The following is a 22,291-nucleotide window of genomic DNA, read 5'->3' as shown; positions in this document are numbered from 1 at the left end:
TTGTCTCCTCAAAATTGTCAGTGGATTTTCATATATGTTATGCAGTTCTGGAGCTTAATGGGAGGTTTTTAAAAATGGGGAATTTTTAAAAGTAATACGTTCTGGCATTTGCTCACTGAATATCTTGGTTTGATAGAATGAGTCTTATAGCAAATTGATCCATGCAGTTTGTCATCCCATTGTAGTTTTTGGACTGGTACTGAGTTTATAGGAGGTGGAAAGAAAAAGAGGTGGATATAATATTATTTCATTGTGATCAATAAACTCTTTCTATGTGATTTTGTATATATCAATGGTCTCTCTTGGTGAGCAATCAAATGGTCCTTATTCTTATTCTATTTTTCATTCCTCTGTTCCCATCTCTTCCCTCTTCCTTTAATAAAATACTTTAATATTTTATTGCTTTAAAAAAATAATGTTCCAAATATATTTATCACTTCTGAAATTTATACATTACATTCTTAATTTTTATTTCTATTTATCTATGGAAATAATTTTGAACAATATGTTGTTGTGAATATATATCTTACTTCTGTCTTTTGTTCTTGTAAACATTATTCCTTTCTCACCAATCCCAGTTTAGGTTTTGTGTGTTGTATATGTATGTACAATATACATATACATATACATATACATATACATATACATACATACATATATATATATATATATATATATATATATTATATACAATATATAAAATAGTATCATTTGAGCATCACTGGAGATGCTGAAGATCAGCCAGGGGTGGAAAGTGGGGTATTGGTTAAATTTCCCAAGCACACAGAAGTAGAAACATCAAAACACACTTAACTTGAAAAGTTGTGCACTGATTCCTAAGAAATGTGGCCCAATTTATAGCTGGATCATGGTCTAACTTCCCTGCATCTTTTATCCCATTCTAATGGAAAACAAAGAAGTTAAAGGCATTTTAGGTGCTTATATTTTTTGAAGCTATATCATAAGTAGGAGATTGGACTAGTTTTCCCAAAGCAAATCTTTATTACAGTCATAGGCCAGCATATGTTTCCCCAAATAATGTTGCAGACAAAGGAGCAAGTGCCCCAATCCTGACCTACCCCCCAGAGCAACACATGGTGAATTGGGCTACTTTCCAGTTTCTGGATTCAGCCACAAACCCAGTCATCTGATTCTTGCTTGTCCTTAAAATAATCTCCCTAGGAGTACCTTGCAATATAAGAGGGTTTTTCAGAATTTTATTATATCCAGGTACCCTTTAATTTATAGCTGAGATTAAGTCATATATTCTTCTAATCTTCAAAAATACTTCATTCTGGTTCATCTCTGACGAGTATATTCTGCCTGTTCCTTTGCCCCATTTTAAAAGAATAATTATACCCAGCCTGTGACTAGTTAACCTTTTATTATTTCCTTCAGTGACAAGTACCAAGTATTTGATTCTGCTCCTCGAGGGCTTCTTCGAGTGGAAGAGTTGGAGGACCAAGGACAGAGCTTGGCCAATGTATTTATTCTGAGGCTGTTAGAAAATGCAGATGACCGTGAAGTGAGCTATATGTTGAAGGCGTTATCCCAGTGAGTACAGCAAGTGATACAAGTGCAAATGTGTGGATTCTGTGGGTGATCCCATTCAGTTTGCTCCATCTTAATGGATTATGGATTTTTAGGTTTTCCAGGATAATCAGTGAGCAAGTTGTGCAGAAATCAATTCAGAAATTGTTCTATGTATAAATCTTAGCAGAAACTACCTTGTGATTTATTTTTATCACTAAGATTAGTTCCCCTTGGGGGTTTTCCGTGTGATTCTGTTTTACAACTCTCACGGTTAGGCATAGAAAAATGTAGTATCTAATTTTTGGATAGAACTAGAATAGTTTTTTTCCTCCTCCCCCAAAACAGTGAATTAAAGATAGGGTCATGATTTTTTCCATTCTGAAATTAGAAAGCCAAACCAAATTGGGTTTTCTCCCCTTTGTTGGGAGCATGTCATCCTCATTCTTGAACTCATGGTCGCAGAACATTCCTAAAATGAATATAAGATGTGCTAAGGAGATAATTTTTTTTCTCCTGTTTGGCTATAAAGCTGTTGTTTAAAGGTAAATTGTTTTGTGGACATCCTATGCTCAAATGAAGTTGATCCCACCCCATGATCTTTGAACCTCAAAGAAGAGGTCACATTGGGGACTTTTTTTTGTGGCAACTCTTTTTTGAATTTGTTAATCACTTTTTGCTTTTTACATACAAAGGAAGTTATTCAGCCCAGCCCATAAAAACATAATTAAGCCTTGAGTAATGGAATGATATCGATCACTGTTTCCACTGCATCAGTAGAGAATCATTTCACAATCAGAAAGTGAACACACATCATCAATCATATGTGTAATCAGTGGGGTCACATTGAGGTCACACTGTTCTTCCAGTGTTGAACTTTAATCTTTTTTGCAACATCTCATACTTGGTAATTCCATGCCTCTTCAGGAAGTGATATATTCTAAAGTGCATTCACGTATTTAAAGCGTATTGATCCTCATATTACTGTATTAACAAGTAATGTATATTAAACCAAATGGGACAGTAGTGGGGACAGACCCTGTAGTGGGACAGGGTCAGATTCCTTTATCTATTTTACTCTTACAGAATAGCAAGTCAGCCAGACTTTGCTCTCAGGTGTTTAATAAACATGGACAAAAATCTTTTGTTAAATTAATCCAATCTTAAAATCATAAGAAACATACCTGATACTCTTTGATCACCATTAATTTGTTAACTCTATTTCAGATTTTTGGCAAATAAGTCATATCCAAAATACATCCCAGTGCTTCAGTACAATAATTCAGGAGTTTGGAAGCTGCTAAAGCATTTCAATTATTTTTTTTCCACACTAGTGGGCCATTTCATTCTCTGATGGTCTCCTTCAAGAGGCAGGTGGAACACATTATGTGAGATATGGACATTCTATAGATTTAGTCTCATAAACATGACTGTGACCATGTGGTCACTATCTAAATGTTTGTGCAATTCTGTAGAACTCCTTATATACCTGAGTATGTTCTTCTTTAAACCCTTGCAAAGTAGTTTTATGTATAGATTAGTCTTAAGTACTGAATCTTTTAGCACTCAAGTACTTGCATTTTATTGTTCTATTTTATTTTTATTTTATTCCTACTTTAATTAGTATGTATTTCCATTCAAGCAATATAAATTCAGTTACCTAACCACATCCTTACTGGTTAGGGACCATAGCAAACATGTTCTGTTCTGAAATCAAAATATATGCTCTTTATGGTAAGTCCTTGTTTTTCTTATTTATATATTAGTTACAGGTCCCTGGTATCATATCTAATTTGACACTAGGAAAGGGAAATGACTGCTGTATTTTCAGAAAACAATGCATTCTTTAAAAGCAAGAGTTGAAAACTAAGATGACTATGATAGTGGAATTTATATTTTTGTAGTCTACCAAACATTTCTGAAGCATGGTCAGTTTTCACAGAAATTTGTAGCTTTGCTTTATTGCATTACATTCTGCAAGGCATTCTAACAAATGAATAACTGCAGATGAGTCATTTTGCAGGTGCATGACATTTTAATGGCTTGGATGACAAGAGGAATTATAAAGTGCGCATGGATTTCACCTGTTTGCATGTGCTGAAGGGTGCAGTATTGAGGGAAAGGCCTAAAGCTATGTACAAGGCAAGAAAAATACTTTAAATGAAGGAGATTAATAGAAAGCAAAATAATAGTAGAATAAATGGGTTCTTATATATCTTACGGTCACTGAAACTTATGGAAAAGAAGCCATATGAGCTTTCTGATTCCTACATAGATGTAAGAAAATATCTTTTATCAAAATAGAAGAAAAAGAAAAATATGCAAGTTGGCTTTGCAGGAACAGCTAATTGTAAGAGCTGCATGATTTCTAACCTTTCCAAACTTGTATGGAAAACACTGACTGCTGTGTTCTCTTCCCGTACATGTCACACAGAAGTGAAATGAAACGCTGGATGATTTTGCTGGCTCCAAATCGACGAACCAAGTTTGTTTCCTTCACATCCAGGCTTATGGGTAAGGAAAGTAAGGGAAAAGGAAGACTTGACAGGTGCTATCCAAACAGGTCTGAGAAGCATGCCATACTTTTCTTCCTTTATTGCAGTGTCCCTCAACCTTGGCAACTTTAAGATATGTGGACTTCAACTCCCAGAATTCTGGGAGTTGAAGTCCACATATCTTAAAGTTGCTAAGGTTGAGGAACACCACTTTACAGGGTTTTAGCAATGTCAGTTCTTCCAAGATATAAATCAGGATGGGTATTATTGATTGAGAGAGCAGGTTGGTGTAGTGGTTAAGGCGCCGGGCTAGGCACTGGGAGACTGTGAGTTCTAGTCCCGCCTTGGTCACGGAGCCAGCTGGGTGATTCTGAGTCAAGTCACTGTCTCACAGCCCTACGAAAGAGGCAATGGCAAAACATTGCCAGGAAAATTGCAGAGAGAGAGAGAGAGATTCCTGCATGCTACATTTTGCAGCAAGTTTTTCATATAAACCAGGATTTCATTAGTTCCTAATTCTACTAAAGATACCCTTGCAGTTCCCTCTCATACATGATTGGCAAACTGAATTAATTTGTTTCTTTTCCTTTAACAGATTGCCCTCAAGTACAATGTGTCCATCCTTACGTAGCCCAGCAGCCAGACGAACTTTCGCTGGAACTGGCTGATGTCCTGAACATTCTGGAAAAGACAGATGATGGTAAGATCAACAAGACTTATGCAGAGTCATGTCCCAGTTCCATTATAATTGAACTCTATTTTACATCCATGATTAAGGACCGCAATAGTGGGCTGTGGCCGAAGGAAATGAATGAGAATAAGTATGCAATTTGTCATACTCTTATTTACAAACTGCAGTAATATTAAAATATTTCAGTGCCAATGAAGCTGAATTCTTATGTTTCCATTAGTTGTAACATCTGCTTCACACTTAAGACTATGTAACCAGCTCCCCTTAATACATTCTGATTAAAGAAAAAAAAACTTTCTGCACATTGTATTGAATCATTAAGCCAATATTAATTTGATCTCTTTTGGTATGTTTCTTCCACTATCACTATATTTTCTTTTACTCCAGGCTGGATATTTGGGGAGCGTCTGCATGATCAAGAAAGAGGTTGGTTCCCCAGTTCTATGGGTGAAGAGATTATGAATCCCAAGATTCGATCTCAGAATTTAAAGGAATGTTTCCGAGTGCACAAATCCGACGACAGTCAGCGGAGGAAGATGAGCAGCAGGAATAGACAATGATCGTTGCTTAGTCATCTGTTCTTCAGAAGCAATTTATGGCAGGAACTGAGACAATGAAATATAGTGATTGAGAGAATGCATATGAATCATTTGGCAAGTGAATCCTTTCACCTATGAACTATTGGGCTTCCTTGCATTCTCATTACAAGCTGGATATTATTTCTGAAGACAGACAGAAAAGAAGTGAGGCTGTCATGGGCCTGTACAGATGTAGAAACTGTAAATGTCTTTCCAAATGTACTGCAAACTCTGAAGATTGTAAATTTGTTAACTCTGCATGGTGAGGAAACTGATCACTTGAGCGACTGGGAAAACTATGTCAAGGTCTATAAATCTAGCAACTTGGTCCTTTAGCATTCCATCCAATGGCACAAAAATGTGCAGCATTTGATTTTCTTATGGAAAGATAATGAAGTTGTGGACACTACAACTTTGAAAGCCTACGTTATAAACTGTCAGCTTCCATGTTTCTATACTCAGAAAGTTTTTCCTAGGAATTGAGTTTGAACTGCTCATGTGATAAACCAGTTTCTTCTTGGTTTTGGAGAGAGAGAGAAAGAGAGAGAGAGGTAACAAAGTGATTAGAAAGTACAATGTTATGTAGTTAAAATGCACCACAGTATTTATTTATTTGGGTCCCTGGGTTATGAATTTCCAATTTCTAGAATGTAATACTGAAGTATACAAGCTATATTTTCTAAAATAAGAGTCAGTTGGTCGCAGAGGCACAAATGGGAACTCAGGTTACCATCCCTCTATTTTATTGACCTTTGTAGCCTACACTTTTCAAAATGATGTATGCCAAACCACATTAACTGACTCTCAATATCAGCCCTGCATATTCTATTTCATAAGAACCATTACTCCCTGTGTAAAGCAATCACCAACTACACTTACTTATCCAAATATAATTATCTGATATACCCACCAATGGCAACCACAGATAGTGTAGCTATGTTGAGAGTCGGTGCCAGAATGGAAAGTGTATTTAGGGTTTTGTCCTAAGCAAATGCTGCACTAAACTGTATAGGAGAATACAATATTTGAGACAATATCCCATGAAGAGATTTCTCTGAGAAATCTTGCACTCACTTAAGCATTTGCATATGTTGAAAAAGAAGTAAAAGAAGAGCAGGGAAGAATATGTTTTCGCAGCTAAATAAGCTACTCAACATTCCACAAGGGTGCAACATCTGAGAAGCTTAGGTAACTCATTCATAGTCCGAACAACCAAGTTCTATATCTTGCTCCTTTGTTCTGCTGTTATATACAGATAACAGACAATGCCCATACAAAGAAATTCAGTGGAAGGAGGCTTGAGACAAAAGATGAACATTTGTATTAAATATCTCCAAAGTTGCATCAAACTAATAGGAATGTATTTGCACATTTGTTGTGCACTCTTAGAAAAGTGCATGAAGTCTGTACTTCAAGGAAAGCCTTGAGCCAGAAGAACAAGAAATGTCTCCTCATTTAATACAGAGCTATAACCAGCATCAAGATCCTTCTAACTTTGGAAAAGCCACATGGTCAGCTATTGTCCCAAGCCTAATAGATTAAAAGACTGTAAAGCGCTTTGCATATTAAAAGTGTGATAGAAGCAATCATCAAAAAATATTTATTTACATACTCCAAAAATAGTTAATAAATGCCCTTTCTACAAGGCACAAATATAACCAACGTCTTAATTTGCCCAGAGTTGAGAGGCTTTTGAAGAGATGAAGCTGCTGAGAGAGGCCATTGGTCCAACTGATTCTGTACTATCTATTCTTATCAGTAATACCAAACCCCAGAAATAAGAGTTTTCAGCTTGAAAGGACAGCAAATGAATCTCTCATTTTTGGAAGCATGTGAAAACTTTTAATTTGTAATCATTAGATTAGAAAAAACCCTCACCCACCCATAGTTCTAGGGCTACCAGATTTGACTAGCAGAATTCTGGATGGCAACTAGATGGCCATAATGAATTTTCACATTGCTTTATCTTAGGTAGAAAACAGGTGTGTAATTCCCTCGCCCTTGTTCCAAATGAACAAAGGAAGAGGGGAAGAAATGACAGAAAAACGTAAGACATTCCTGGCCAATTCAACCTAGCATAGTTGTCACTAATATTATTCAAACCTGATCCTAGTGCTTCATTGCTATCAAAAACTCAGCTTTCCAAATTGCATTAAGGTAATTTTTTCCTGATGAGCTATACTGATACATGTCTAAAATCACACAAGTGGCTGAGTTTTGGAGGGGAAACAGCCATTTCTTCATGGATGAGCCCTCATCTATTCTCCTGTCTCACAATGTTACTCTAATACCGATCATGTTTTGCTTATGCCATTGCTGTGCCTTTTAAACAGTTTACTTGCAAAATAATAAAAAGTAAATAAGATTGTATAAAAACATGAAAGTATCACCCAAAAATTGTAGACAATGTATAAGTCAGTTCCTATAATAAGTTGGGCAAATATATGGAAGGATAATCTGGAATGATGTAAGCAGTGGAGGAAAGCCATCTTTCACAGGATCTCTTGTTATATATATTAATAAATATGTGATATATTAATATCTGTGATATATTAATATTTTAGAGAAGGAATGAGGAACCTATGATCCTCTGGATGTTCAGCTATAAATCCCAGAATCCATGACCATTCATCAGGCTGACTGGAACTGATGAAAATTAGAAGCCCAACAATCGCAATCCAAGTCAACATACTTTCAGAATAATTTAAGATTGAATACTCTGACAAGCTATTCCAATGTCTAAGAAAACATAAATAAGTTCTGGCAGAGCAGCTCTTCATAAATTGAAAAAAGTGCTAACTTTAGGTTGGATGATGTGATGTATTAGGAGGTGATCAGCCAAATCTCTCACTGGAAAGTAAATATGTAACAGAGTACTGTGCAAAAGCTTAACCTGAGTGGCTGCATGGTTCATGGGGTGGCCGGTGTGGCTCTAACTTTACAAGCCAGCTACCAGGTACCACTTGACACATAAGCCTGTCACAATATGCTACTCCACAACAAGCCCCCAAACCAAGTTGATCACTTGGGAGATGTTAATAGAGTTTCACACTGATGTTTAAAGTCAGAGTAGTTACACCACTCTCATACATTATTGGTCAAATAAATAGAAGTGCATGTTCATAAGGGCATGCAGTAAATATTGTTGCTTTACACAAAAGGAAAAGTTTGTATAGTTTTTTTTTTAACCTTAAATGTTCCCTATCTCTCCCCAAAATTATATCCAAATATTTTGTATATACTATGTTAACAAAGCTGATTGGGCTGCTTAAAAAAAAAAAGCCAGGACAAACATGGTATTTAGAAAAAAAAAACAAGGTTTGTTTAATTATAACAGAACAGTATATAAAATCAGGCCATCTGAAAATAAATACAGAACAGCTTGTTCCTACTCCCCAGCATTAATATTTCAGGAATCAAAAGCTAAGCCGCTGGTTATTGTTTAATTTTTGCTATAGCAGTCAAGCCTTCATAGTCAGTTTGGATGTGTGCCTTTGAGGGCATGCATGAACCTAACGTGGCCTTTCAGTAATGCACGTGCTTCATCATATTTGGTGGTGCAAACCTCTTCTGGTCAGGAACTTGATGCTTGTAGCAGCTTCTTAGTCTAGATGTTCCTCTTCCCAACACCCAACTGTGCAATCATTAAACTCGTGTTTTCAAAGCCCTTTTGCCTGAAGGAAAAGAAGGAGGCCCAGTGGCCATGGCCCAAGGTGGCTTAAGGGCAGATTGCCCCCTGAAATGCAGGTGTACCTTTGTTCTTCCTATTCTGCCCACAAAGTCTGCAAGCACAGAGGAAAGAGGGAGATTGGACAAGAGAATACTCAGGGAGGGAACCACTTTTTATTGATTTTAGGAAGCAGAACATTTCCGTAGAGTGATGACAATCAAGGCCACGATCACAGATGCACCCAGCAGAGCAGCAATCACTATGGCACCGATAGCCCCAGGGCCCAGAGACCCTGCAGTTGAGGAGAGACGAAGGAGAACAGAAGAGTACTTAGGTATGGCATATAGAGAAAACAATACAGCAGTAAATTAGTTAAAAATGATATACAATCAAAGACTTTTGACCTCCCCCCCGCACACATCCCTGATTATCTGGGAAGCCCAGTACTTTAAAATAGACCATGAAGTTGAAAGAATATTCTGGAAGATGGCAATAGCAAACCGCTTCTGCATCATGCCAAGATAACTGCAAATATTTTATTCAGATGTTCGATTATTAAAAAAAAATAAAAATCTGATACTTTGATTCAACTGAAGTTGGAAGATCTTGCTTTCTAACTCCCTGAATTCAAATTGGCAAAGTTTAACCACACTAAATTTTGCAATCTTAAACTAGAGATGGAATATCATAAAAGTTGATATATAGATGAGATGTGAAAAATAAAGATAATTGGATAATTTTTGTTCTGTGTGCATGTGTGTCTGTGTGTGTGTGTTAATGCTGAACCAATGAGTCAGAGCAAAAGTAGAGTTGGGGTCCCTGACCAAGGCCATATTATGGTTTGGATGACACGCGTTGCTGATCAACAAGACATGGCTTAATTTGTATTGCGTGTGAGAGCCTCAGACTGCTCTTTGAAAATATGAAACTAGAAAGGAAATTTGCTCCTGTTTTCAATTACCCATGGCCATTTATTATGATTAGAACTAAATGCACTGTGGTTTATGCTAAATATATTTTAAAAAGCAAGTCAAAATAGAGGACTGCATTCCTTGTGTTTTTATAGATCTGGGAATAAATTATAGATATGTCCTTGGATACAGGCATTTGTAGATGAACTGCTATAAATGTACATATAATGGGCACATATTTACACACGCATCACACTATTCCCTTTTGGAGTAGGCAGCATTATTTAAAGCACAGAAAGATAGTAAGTAGTTGTAAGCAAAATTAAGGCAGGAGGCAAGACAAAGAGGAAAAAATCTGAATATGCACAGTTACATCCCCTACCACCAACTCTTCAAAATAGGGATGAGCTGAGATTCAAATGGGAATTGGAGAACCTCATGTTGCAGCTGTTAACAACTTTTATTAGACACATTTCACTTATGGAGATGTGAACAGATACAACATGCACACCCATGCACACTCAAAATCAAATTAGCATTGATATATAGCACTAATTCACTATACCTCTCTATACAGTATCTTTTTGTCACTGCATTCGCCAGTTCCATGCACTGATTCATGTATTGCTTTTTATTCTTTAAACTTCTCGTCTAATTCTCTTATGAAGGTCATATTCTGGGAGTGGTTCCCCCCCTCTCCCCCAAAGGCTTGTTTTATCCAGAACACCATGTTCAGAACAATTTGAACCACTTCTAGTCTGAAGAATTTACTTCTGGAAAACTGACAACTGAACAGCATGGTCTAGAGGAAGTGCAGCATGGTCTGAACAAGAAATTTCTCTTGTTCTTCAGAACATTCTGTTCCCAAACCTCTTCAAGGTTTTGCACATGCCTACTGGGTTATCAGGTGCACACTTGCCACATGCAGCACTCCTTGCTAATGGTAAAGACACAACGCCAGTCAGTTTGGTACCCTCTGGCCAGAATGCCACAAGCACAACCAAAGCCCAGTTTTACCCCAGGTATGGTCCCACTCTTCTATGCAAACCAGGATCTCTAAGACTGGTTTGCAAACATACTGTTGCCTGCATCCCACCAGCTAAGCAATACATGCAGTGTGCTTATACCCAGGATAGAAATTTCAGGAAACAGTTTGTCCCTTTTAACTATCTCCCCCAAACCATTGCAAACTTAATTGTAAGAGAGGAATAAAAGTAATCCTAAAAGCTCCCCTGGGCTTGATATAGCCAGCCAGGCCTCTTTATGTAGCCAATCAGTGAAAAAGAGAAGTGTATGTATGTTCTGGACCCACTCAGCAAAAATACATGGTTTCATTCTTTCCTTCATGGGCTTGTGGCCATAAGGGGATGTGTAAGTTCCTCAACCCTTTATTAGAAGGACCAACAAGATGTCACTAGAACCATCCCAGTACTTAGCCCCACTGCCAAGCACAGATACCATTTCCATTATCCAGCTGGTGGAGATGGGTTGTGTCCTCTAGTTCATAATCAGATGTATATGGTGGGAATCCTGTAGAATCTGAGAAGCGGGCAGGGGGAGTGGTTTCTAAAGGTCCTCCACCTGATGGCAGCTCCGGTGGATCATTCCACAACGTTGGGATAGGCCCTTGTGAATATTCTGCTGGGAAAAAACATAAAGCCAGTTAGTCTTTTGGCAATCCAGAGCAGGCCAATACCTGTGCTTAAAAGTGCCAGCTACAGCTGGGCACAAACAAGCAGAGAAAGTGGATAGGCAATTTCTCTGAATTTCTAAAAGGGAATAAGACCTTCAATAATTTCTCAAGGTAGGCCTTTCCCTTAGCAGTAGCAGTAGCATTACTACAGAAAAAAGCCCCCTGGGAGGAATTCCCTGATGATGCTTTCACTGGAGAGAAAAAAAAGAAAGCAGAAAAATTTGCTCTGCCTGTCACTAGTCCAAGCCACAATCAGTAGTATTGTACTTCAAAAGCATCTTCCAACAGGTACCAGGAGAACCTGTTGCAAAACATAGAGACCACTGCCCTCTGCTGGATAAGGTCTAAAAGGCTGTAAGTAACTTTCAGCCACAGCTAAAGCTTCTCTGTGGAGTCCTTGGGGTTCTCTGAGCTTGGTTCTTTTCTTGCAAACGTTTCATTACCTGGCTAGGTAACATCTTCAGTGCTAGAACAGAATGGAGTTTGCTCTCTGTTTATATATTGTGGCATGCCCTGCCAGTGTTGGTGGGAGTGTGGGTTTTGTTTTGTTCTGTTCTGTTTTTTCCTCTGGTAGTTCCTTGATTAAGGTATTGTTTACTGCTTGTATGTCTGGTGGAGATCTTGGTGTTAATCTCTGCTTATCTGGGTGATGACTGCTGGTGAGGAGATGTTCTGGTCTTTTGTTTTCCTTTCTATTGTCTCTTCTGAATAGTGTGTAGATGTTGTTTATCTCTATGTGCCTGTTGATGGCTGCCTTGTCTGAATACCAAGCTTCCAAGAATTCCCTTGCATTTTTGGATTTAGCTTGGTCTAAGATGCTGACAGTTTCCCAATTGAAACTATGGTTAAGTCTGTCCATGTGTTGTGAGATTAAGTTTTCATCATGCCTTCTGACTGCTAGTTGGTGTTCATGGATGCGCTCTGCAAGCCTTTTGCCTGTCTGTCCTACATAGTGTTTGTTACAGTCCTTACACTGTATGTTGTAGACGACTCGTTTTTTTTCTTCTTGTGCTACCGGGTCTTCTGGTTTGCTTAAGATGTTTTGGGGGGCTTTAGTTGGTTTGTGTGCTACGGAGATGCCATGTGATTGTAATAGTCTGTTGGTAATTTCTGAGATGTTTCTAATGTATGGCAGTGTGATCCTTTTCATAGCTTGTGTTGGTTGTGTTGTAGTAGGTTGAGTGGTCAGGCACTTTTTGCTAAAGTTGCATGGGTATCCATTTTGTTGGAAGATGTATAGGTGGTCTGTTTCCTTTTTCTGCTGTTCTGGGTTGCTGCAACTAGACCTAACTAGACAACCTAATCAAGAGAACGCTTAACGACCTAACTAAGAAAGGGCAGATCACAAAGGAAGAACAGTGGCGGATGAAAAGCAGTGGATCCATCCTCCCATGCTTCTATGGATGACCAAAAATACACAAGTCTGACATACCGCTCCGTCCAATTGTATCTTTATCAGGGACTCCAACATACAACATAGCAAAAGAACTGATAAAAAAGCTTGGACATCTCACAGAGAAGAGTGAATATTCTATCAACTCCTCACTACAGTGCCTCCAGAAAATCAAAGATGTACACATAGATGAAGATGAAATTATGGTCTCATTTGCTGTCACAGCACTCTTTATGTCCATAAACCCAGAACTAGCAAAAGAATCCATATCAGCAGTACTACACAACACACCTGACCTAACCAAATACACCCAGATGAAAATACCCAGAATCATGGACCTCATCAACCTCTGCCTCACTACCTATTTTCAGTTTGATGGACAAATATACCAACAAATCAGAGGCACACCCATGGGATCACCACTGCCAGGACTCATATCAGAGATTGTAATGCAATGCCTAGAAACTATAGCACTTCCACACATCTAACCTAAAGTATGGATCCGGTATGTAGATGACACCTTTGTTATAATAAAAAAGGAACAGCTAGAGAAGACACATGAAACCATTAACATCTTCGAAGGAATAAAATTCACCAGAGAGGAAGAAAACAACAACACGCTACCCTTCCTGGATACCCTCATCAGCAGAGGAAACAACAGCAAATTAGAAACCCAAATCTATTGGAAGACAACCCACACTAATCAAGTACTCCATTACCAAAGTAACAACCCAACCTCCCACAAAAGGAGCTGTGTAAGAACATTATTCAAGCGAGCACAAATGCATTGCAGCAACCCAGAACAGCAGAAAAAGGAAACAGACCATCTATACATCTTCCAACAAAATGATGCCTCCCTCAGGTGAGATTCCAAGAAAATTACATTTCCTTTGATGCTGCAATTCACGTCCTGTTTTTTCCCCTAAGTGCCTCTGGAGAAACTGAAAAGCCATTTCTGTTTATATGCGGGTAGACCCAGAAGGCAGGAATCAAAGCTCATTTTGTTAGGCAGCTTGAAGCAAAGGCCTTAGCAAGAACTGGAGACATTCTACAGGGCCCTGTTGAACCTCTGGAAATACCACACCCGGCTGAAAATTGGAACCACCATCATGTACAACCTAATCATGTAACAAAGCCTGTGTAAAATTATGGCCCAGCGTAAAGGATTGCAGGAGTAGCCAAGGAAGATCAACAAGGCAGGAACACAGCATCATTCTGTGTGTGGGTGCACATTTATACGGACAGACAGATCCTCCTAGGTATTTAGTCGATCAGCAAAATTGCACCAAACAATAATCAGGCCACTGCTTTTTGTGTCTTGTTGAAATGAAACACTGTTTCTAAGGTACCTTGCTGACAAGAATAAGTTTAGCGCCGAGTATAAAAAAACTAATTATATAGATTGAGATAGATAGATAGATAGATAGATAGATAGATAGATAGATAGATAATCTCAGAGTTATGGGAATTATAGCCATATAACAGGTGTTTTGGACCTCAGTTCCCAGCAGCCTCAGTCAGTTAAATCAATAGCAAAGGATTTTAGTAGTTGTAGTCAAAGTATCTGAAAAACACTAGATTATCTATCCCTGTCATAGGACAAGAGACAGCCCAAAAATGTTGTGATAATCTTAGACAACACTGCTCAAGCTAATTAATGAAGTTCTACCACCCCTGGTATCAATTCACTGTTAATTTCTCTCTCAATAAATGCTATAGACTCAGAGTTTGAAAACCAGTTGCCATGTTGGGGAGTTCTCTGAAGCACGTCTCAAAGAGGGAAGGAAGGAAGAGATTCCAAGTCATCAGACCTATTTTTTAAGGATCCTACTGTAACATGATGGTGAGAGATAGTCCACTTCCAGTTGTTAAGATAGAAATGTTCTATATCGAAAAGTCTGCTTTGGCAGAACATGCAGCTGTTAGGGAAAGAGGATTTTTTTCCCTCTCTGAAAACAATATGGCAGTACTTGGATCTGCCCTGGCAGTACTTGGATCTGCCCTTGGATCTGCCCTGTGCAGGTCTTTGCCCTGGCCAACCTGAATTATAGAGAGATATACAGACATGCCAAAGGGATCTCTTTAAAATCATTCAGCATTTCCAGTTACACTAGCCACTGGGGTACATATGATTGTCAAGAAAGACTCTTTTCTTTGCGCACCAGCCTAGGAACCGCCACCTGGAAGACCTCCATTGTGGCATCTGGGCTTTGAAATAACCTATCCTCTGCAATGTGCCAAGTTCCAATGCTGGCATATTTTAGACATAGTTTAAAAAGCTACCTTCTTATGTTGGTCTTCCCATGCCTCAGCCACCAGCTCCACCAACAGTTCTATCTTAATGAACTGCTTTTCATTTTACTTGCTTTTGCTTTAGAATGTTTACAATAGTTTTTATACATTGTTCAGGGCTTTTCCTCCTTATGCTTAAGGGCAAAGGCAACCTCATAATGGTTAAAATGATAAATTAGCAATTGTAATCATTTACAGCCCCCCCTCCCCGGCACCCCATATTTTAGGGCAGGCGATTCCTTTGGGTGTCCAGGACCTCATAAGTTTATTATTTGCTTAAATAATGCAGAGCAGATTAGAACAAAGAGATATGTGAAGAAGCCTAGCTATCCTTAGTAAGATTCTGATGCATGCAACGTGAAGCACAAATTAAAAATATTTTTCCAGATGGCAATTTATTTCTATATTATAAGCCAACGGTCAGAAGTGGGGAAAGAGGTAGAAGTGAAGGAATTCTTGTGCTGCTTAATAAAGCTGCAATTCTACTACTTTCTTACTTAGGAATAAGCCTAATGGAATTCACTTTGGAATAGGCTCATGTAAGATTACATTGGGCAAATCATTTATTCAAACATTTCATAGAAAAACTTGCTTCTGAGGATGTTTTTATTGAGCAGGAGGTGGGGTGTTTGTTGTTGGAAGAACCAGCCTTTTGTGTAACATGGTTTACTGAATTTGGCATTATATTCACACTTGCCTAGGAATATACCCCACTCCATCTAGTGAGACTCATAAGTACCCATGCTGACAAGGAGTTTTTTCAACTGATGCTCTTGCTTACTTCTAAGCAAACAAACAGGGATTAATCTGATAACCTTCCTTATTATCTGCTCTATCCACTTAATTAAAATTGGTATGTGGTCCTTGAAATATTTCCAGAATTGGACTATAAAAGCTTCTTTTCAATGTGCAAACTTATGAAAGAAACATTAAGAAACTGTCATTTGGGTACCTTGTTTGATTGGACTTGCACAAAGCCGAATGCTAGTTTGGTGTACTGGTTGAAGAAGGTGGATTAGAAACTGGAGGACTGTGAGTTCTAATCCTGCTTTAGGCACAACTGGGTGACCTTGGGTCACTCTTTCTCTTAGCCTTTGGAAGAAGGAAATGGCAAAACTATTCTGAAAAGCTTGCCAAGAAAATGGCATGGACTTGTGGACTTGTCCAGGCAGTCACCAGGAGTCAATAATGACTGAAAGGCACAAAAATAGAAAGCAAAACAAAACCCCACCCACAAAGATTATGCCGTTAGGATCCTAGAGAGAGAATACTGTATTGCCTTGGAAGAAAAGGCAGGAGCAAAACAACTTAGTTTGTTGTGCTGTGCAGGGCACCCTGAAATTAGCAGGTCATTTCCGATTCTGAAATGTTGGCAGGTATGAATACGGAATATGATACGGAATTGGCTATCTCCATAACATTGAAAATGCCAAATATGACAGATAAGTGATAAATTCTGATAATCTCCAATTGCTGCCTTTAGCCTGTGGAGGAAATTTTTATTAAATGGTCTGAATCATTAAAAAACAGATCGCCTTGGCAGGTTCTGCTGAATGCATGATTGAGAGATTTTTACAGCCATCTGAATAACATAGACTGTGTAAAAACATGCCGTATTTTCTGCAAAGATATACAAGCTATTTTCTATTCATGGGCTCAGAAAATAGCAACCTGGCTTTGAGTCCCTGATGAATAAATGGAAAGCACAGGTATTTTCATGTCACAGAAAGCAAGCACCCAAGAAATGCAAGCAAGAAAGCAATAAAAAAAAAGATGGAAAAAGGGGGTTAATTTTATTAAACCCCCCTTCGCCCCTACTGTTAATTATAGCAGCCATTTATTTTGCTCAGCTGGCCATTTTCCTGGTGTGCAAAGCTAACGCTGTTTTGGCTAGTCCAAAGGGTAGAAGACCATTCCAAGAATGTGTTTTTGAAACACACTTTCTGTGAATGGGTGAGCAGCACAGAGCAAAGCGGCGCCATTCCTCCGCTTGTATGTAGGTCGTCACCGTTCTCCACCCTCAACATGGTATCTGAAAAACTATAAAATGCTTTCAGGAGAATAAAGAGTTTTAGAAGAACTGAAAGAAAATATCTAATATAAAGGAGCAGTATAACGAAGCTTATCTTGGGATAAACAAGAACACAGATTTCCTTGAAAATCTCTCAATTACTAGGAACAAATGTCTAACCGTTTTATTTTCATTCATCTGGATCTAATTTCAAGCTTAAACCACTTCACTAAAGTGGTTAACCAAACTTATTTAAGGAACTTCAGATAGGATAATAATTGCGCCTACATTCCCTCCCCCCAAATTTTGAAAGAGTTGCATGATTTCCCAGTTGTTGTTTTAAATGTACAAACCCTTGTTTGGCTTAATCGCCTCTCCTCACTCAACAATCTCTCCCTGCCCCCGGACTTCATAAAATGACCCTGACCCTCCCCAGCCACTTAAAGAGATCACCGCCCCATTTACTGTACAATGACAATAAATGAATTGATATGAGCAGCTCCTGTACCTCCCCCCCCCTTCTCACAGCGTGCAGTTCTGTGGCATTCACAAACACTTCGGAAATGGCCCCTTTGCCACTTTCTTAGCATTGCCCTCTGAAGGAATTGAGGCTGAACAGCAAATGGTGCACCGGCCCCCCATAGCCGCGGTGTGCTTGGGAGGGACTGTGGAATAAATTTCCACAACACCCTCTTTCTCTCTCTTACAGTAAATCAACCGCCATAGTTATTTAATATTGTCCCTTTCAGGGTGAAGCAGCTGTTTCAGTGAAATGGTGTGCTAACATGGCAAATATGTGCCCCCCCCCCAGGTTTCCAATGTTGTTTGAAGCCACTTGCTTCACTGCAGGGCTGGCTTCAACAACCACTGGAAGCGGGAAACGGTATAGGATTGTCCCCTCACTTAAGTGTTAGGCAGGAATTTGAAGTATCACAGTAATACTGTTTCAGTGCAGAGAGCCTTTTCTTTGAATTACCTTTAGCTTTCTTCAGATTTATTGATATAGGGAAAGGTAGCTATGATAATTAGGAGAAAGGTCTATTTGTTTTAAATAATAGGTCTACTGAATTTAAATATGCAAAGTATCAAGAGTCAGCTTTTGGCCCAGCAAATCTTTCCTCCTTAATCTTAGAAGGGCAGGATGGGAATAGGGATTGTATCTTCTTGGAACCAAGAATACAACCCTCTGCACAAGCTCACTTATTTTTATACAGCACTAAGCCCATTTACTTCAAGCCAGCTGTGGGACTAAATCTCTGTTAGCCCAAAGAAAGTAGATTATTCAAATATTGTTTTATCATTTACTTCATCTTTACACGTGTGTGACTGAGCAAGGGGAAAAACTTCTGCACAGATTCGGACTCAACTGCTACCATTTCTCCTTTCCAGCTGACTCAAATATCTCCTTCCTCAGTTTGGAGGAGTCTTCTACAGAGAGAAAAGCAGGGACCAAAGTGCTCTTGGAAACCAACAGTGGGCTGTCCGGATTCAGGTAGCCACCATGGGCATGTGGCCAGTGTGTGGATGAAAGAAGCCCTTCTTCAGAGGCACAAGGGGACTCTGTGGTGCAACCCTCAGTTCTGGGTCTGCAGAGTGCCGTAGCTCTCCTGAATGTTAAACAAACCTTGTTTACAAGAGGACTGTCTATAATGCACATCTAGGCATACCACCATGCTGGTCCTACCCTTTTCATAACTGTTTGGGCTTAGCAACATTCCCCCTTGCCCCCAGAAGCAAGTTGGAAAACTTTATTTAAAATAAAATCCAAAACACAATGGGCAAAAAAGTAATCTCCACAATGCATACTATATAACCTAATTATCACTGATTATTATTAGATAACACTAATAATTATTACTGATTATTGTTCAGAACTCCATGCAGAGGTGCACTTGTGAGGCTGCATGCTTCAATGACAAGTACACACGAGTTAAAATTAGTTAAAAAGAGCCAGTTGGTAAATGCATGCTAATTACATTACTATATTCAAAAGTTGCATGAACAGAACGGGGGGGGGGGGGGGGGGAACTCCTATAGACAGATAATTCATTCCCCTGCAAACAGATTTTCCATTTGACTGTGGAATCACACAGTATTAAAAGCATGTACATGAGACCTATATTAGAACCTACAACATACAGGAAAAATTCTAGAGCAGATCATAAAGTGATCAGTGTAGGCATCTTGAAAGCAATGCAGTTGATTGCCAGAATGTAACCCAGATTTATAAAAAGCAGCACTTGCCAGATTAGCTTTATCTCAGTTTTTCCTTAAAGGATTTCTTGCAGATTATGGAGATCCTTTACACATATTTCAGCATAGCATTTGACAAGACACTTTTTATTACAGATCTCCCTACTCCTGGTTGATCATGATTGGGTTTAGAAGCTAAGAAAGGACTTGTACTTGGACAGAGGACCACCAGTAAATACCAGGGCTGTAGGCTAAATTAGGAAGTCAAAAGGTATCCTGAAAAGAGGCAATGGCAAGCCTTGTCCATATTGCTGTGAAGAAATTTCATGACTGTTTTCCTGTGTTCACCAGGAGTTGAGAGGGACTCAGAGTGCCTTTCCTTAACAATGAAGTTCCATTCTTCTTCAATGTCTTCTAAATTTCATTCCATCCAAAGTAAAGCACCCCCATTCAGTATCAAATATTTAAGAAACATTTTGCAAACAATTTTTTTGTTTAAAAAAATGAAGTGTCATAATCTTAAGAGATGAGATTTCTTTTGTGTATTTAATTTCCTAAGTGAAAAATAGAGATCATGGACATTTTGCTATTAAACAGCAAAGAAGGCTAACAACCTCTTAGAGTCCTAAAAGTAATAAGACAAATGTGCAGTGCTGAATAAGGAACTGAGCAGCTTAATGCCAGCAAATCAAATAAAAAAGATACACCTATTAATATATATATTTACTATGATATTCTGGAAACTCTTCTGTATTCTTCTCCCACTTGTAACTGAAACGTTTATTTCCAGAAATATCAGCACAGCCTATTTATTTTGCACTGGATTGAGAACCTTGACACCAGAGTCGGCACCAAAATTCTTCTCTAGTACACAAGCAGCAGCAAGGGACTAGAGCTCAGCAGTACAGTACATATTCTTTTATCTAAAGATTCGAGTTATAATTTCCCCAAAATAATCCATATAAAGAAATCTCAAGAATCAGTGCTAGAAAATATCTTTGTCTGAAATCTCCAAGAATGAGAGAGAAATAAGAGACACAGTGAGCACTAAAAGAGTGCCCATTATTTCTCCATACATGATTATTTTGTTTGGTGGAATATTCTACAATCCTCAATGCTATCAGTTGGATTCGTTCATGGTAAGTTATCTGCGCATGGATCCTGCTCTACCAACCGTTAAATTCAGTTAGCTGGCCAACATTATAGCCAACATTTCTCTTTGCCTATCTACCTCCAACATTCTGCATTTCTTTTCCATGAACAATGGACATATATATAGCATCAAATTACTTCTACACTTAATACTTTACAATATAGTAATACCTGTTCCTACATATTTTTATAATATTGAATCTCACTGATATTTGAACTGTGACTTTCACAGTACTGAGCAAATGGGAGAAACTAACCCATCCATAAATAAGTTCTGCAGTCTATTATTCAAATTAAGCACCTTGGGATATGTTTGCTATTTCTCATAATTCCTTCTGCAACTATGTGGAGAGAAAAACCCTAGGAATGCCACAGAAACCTGCATGTGGATCATACATCTTACTCCAACACCTGGGTCGTTTTTGAGGTTTCAGCAAGTATTACCAGTCTCATCTTCGCGGATAAAGAATTAGAAACTTCCATTAAAAATGTGGTTAATTCCTAGAATTCTATAGTCAAAACCATGTCAATTGCTTATATGGTGGCTTCTTCTGAACACACCCTATCAATAAAGATTTAAGCAGGAGTTCCAGACAGCTTTAACCCTTAATTATGTTCCAGCTGACCAAACTGAAACTAGCTATACAACCTTACTCTTTTAAACACGTACAGTTTAACTCCATCCAATTTTTATTAAGTTGTTAGTTATCTATATACTGCGTTTCTGGAAAAGAAATTTAGAATCGGGGGTGGGGGTGGGGGTGGGGTGGGGTACACAGGGAAAGGGGAAAAAAAGTTATCTGGACTATAATGTTGGCCAGAAAGAAGAAATTCAACTTACCAGTTTTCACAAAAGGGATCAGGGCTCCAGACAGTGTCAGTAGGAGGAGGTGAAATATCTTGGTGTGGGGCATTGCCTCTTCAAAAAGTGAGATGCTTCTGGGAATGCTCAAACTCTCTGAAACCTTAATCAAGAATCAGCTTTCTGAAGCTAAATCAAAACCTTGTCCAGTCAGCTCTCAAATCTCTACACATGTAGACATATACATATGCAGAACTGCAAATACTCTGCAGCCTCATTTACACGTGCAGAAGCGGACTGATTAACTGCCTTAAGCCAGAAGGCAGTTCCACCTTCTAACAATTTTGTCTTATTTCTCCACCCCCAAGTTCTACAGTTGGGCCTTGGAAACTCAATCCTGCCCCAACAGAGTAAGGCATACATTAATTGGCAGTTAGCAGCAAAACCCCAAAGGCTGCACTAGGCTTCTAATAACTGGACTACATATCTTAAGTTTAGGATAGTAATGAATAACACTATTCATAAAAAGTTCTGTACCTAAAATAGGCATATGTTTGCATAGGGTGTACTGTGTGTGTGCAGAACAGAAGGATGGCAATCATACAACATGTAAAGTTACAGATGTTAGAAGTTCCTGAATTCAACACAATCTATTAATGCAAATTGGGTTTAAAATATATTCCATGTTCAAATATCAGGTCCATATTTATTAACTGTCCTGATTTAAATTCTGGGCATTTTGTGAAAGACAGTTTCCTGTTTGCTAAGAAATGACCACTCCTAATTTCTTTAGCCAGAAAGAATCATATAAATGGTATGGGGATATTTGATTGCTCCAGAAATGTTCAGTGCCTTGAAAAACTGGAACCCCTATGTTCAA

General features: G+C 38.5%; 2 protein-coding genes across 5 annotated transcripts in view; one reads left to right on the top strand and one right to left on the bottom strand.

The window, feature by feature from the left end:
• Nucleotides 1–9,740, top strand: part of NGEF (neuronal guanine nucleotide exchange factor) — a 76,790-nt gene extending 67,050 nt beyond the window's left edge. For 2 of the 4 annotated variants that reach the window (XM_088132572.1, XM_088132573.1), the window contains exons 13-16: nucleotides 1,399–1,554; nucleotides 3,965–4,044; nucleotides 4,621–4,725; nucleotides 5,104–9,740. In XM_088132572.1, coding sequence (XP_087988698.1) covers nucleotides 1,399–1,554; nucleotides 3,965–4,044; nucleotides 4,621–4,725; nucleotides 5,104–5,276 — 514 coding nt within the window. In that variant the 3' untranslated portion in view covers nucleotides 5,277–9,740. The remainder of the gene's footprint in view (nucleotides 1–1,398; nucleotides 1,555–3,964; nucleotides 4,045–4,620; nucleotides 4,726–5,103) is intronic. The other 2 variants (XM_088132575.1, XM_088132574.1) reach the window with 1 other exon arrangement.
• Nucleotides 9,147–21,523, bottom strand: SNORC (secondary ossification center associated regulator of chondrocyte maturation). The gene is made up of 3 exons (XM_088132576.1): nucleotides 21,451–21,523; nucleotides 11,334–11,513; nucleotides 9,147–9,256 (listed from the first exon to the last, which is right to left on the bottom strand). The coding sequence occupies exons 1-3, from the start codon at nucleotides 21,521–21,523 to the stop codon at nucleotides 9,147–9,149; spliced, it is 363 nt and encodes a 120-aa protein (XP_087988702.1).
• Between the last annotated feature and the right edge of the window lie 768 nt (nucleotides 21,524–22,291).

Source organism: Python bivittatus, unplaced genomic scaffold (assembly GCF_059951505.1).
Source record: "Python bivittatus isolate LINGU-HERP-01145 unplaced genomic scaffold, Pbiv_v1 ctg000980_np1212, whole genome shotgun sequence".
Taxonomy (NCBI): Eukaryota; Metazoa; Chordata; class Lepidosauria; order Squamata; family Pythonidae; genus Python; species Python bivittatus.
Note: the sequence above shows the minus strand (reverse complement) of the source record. Positions and strands in the feature narration are given on the sequence as shown.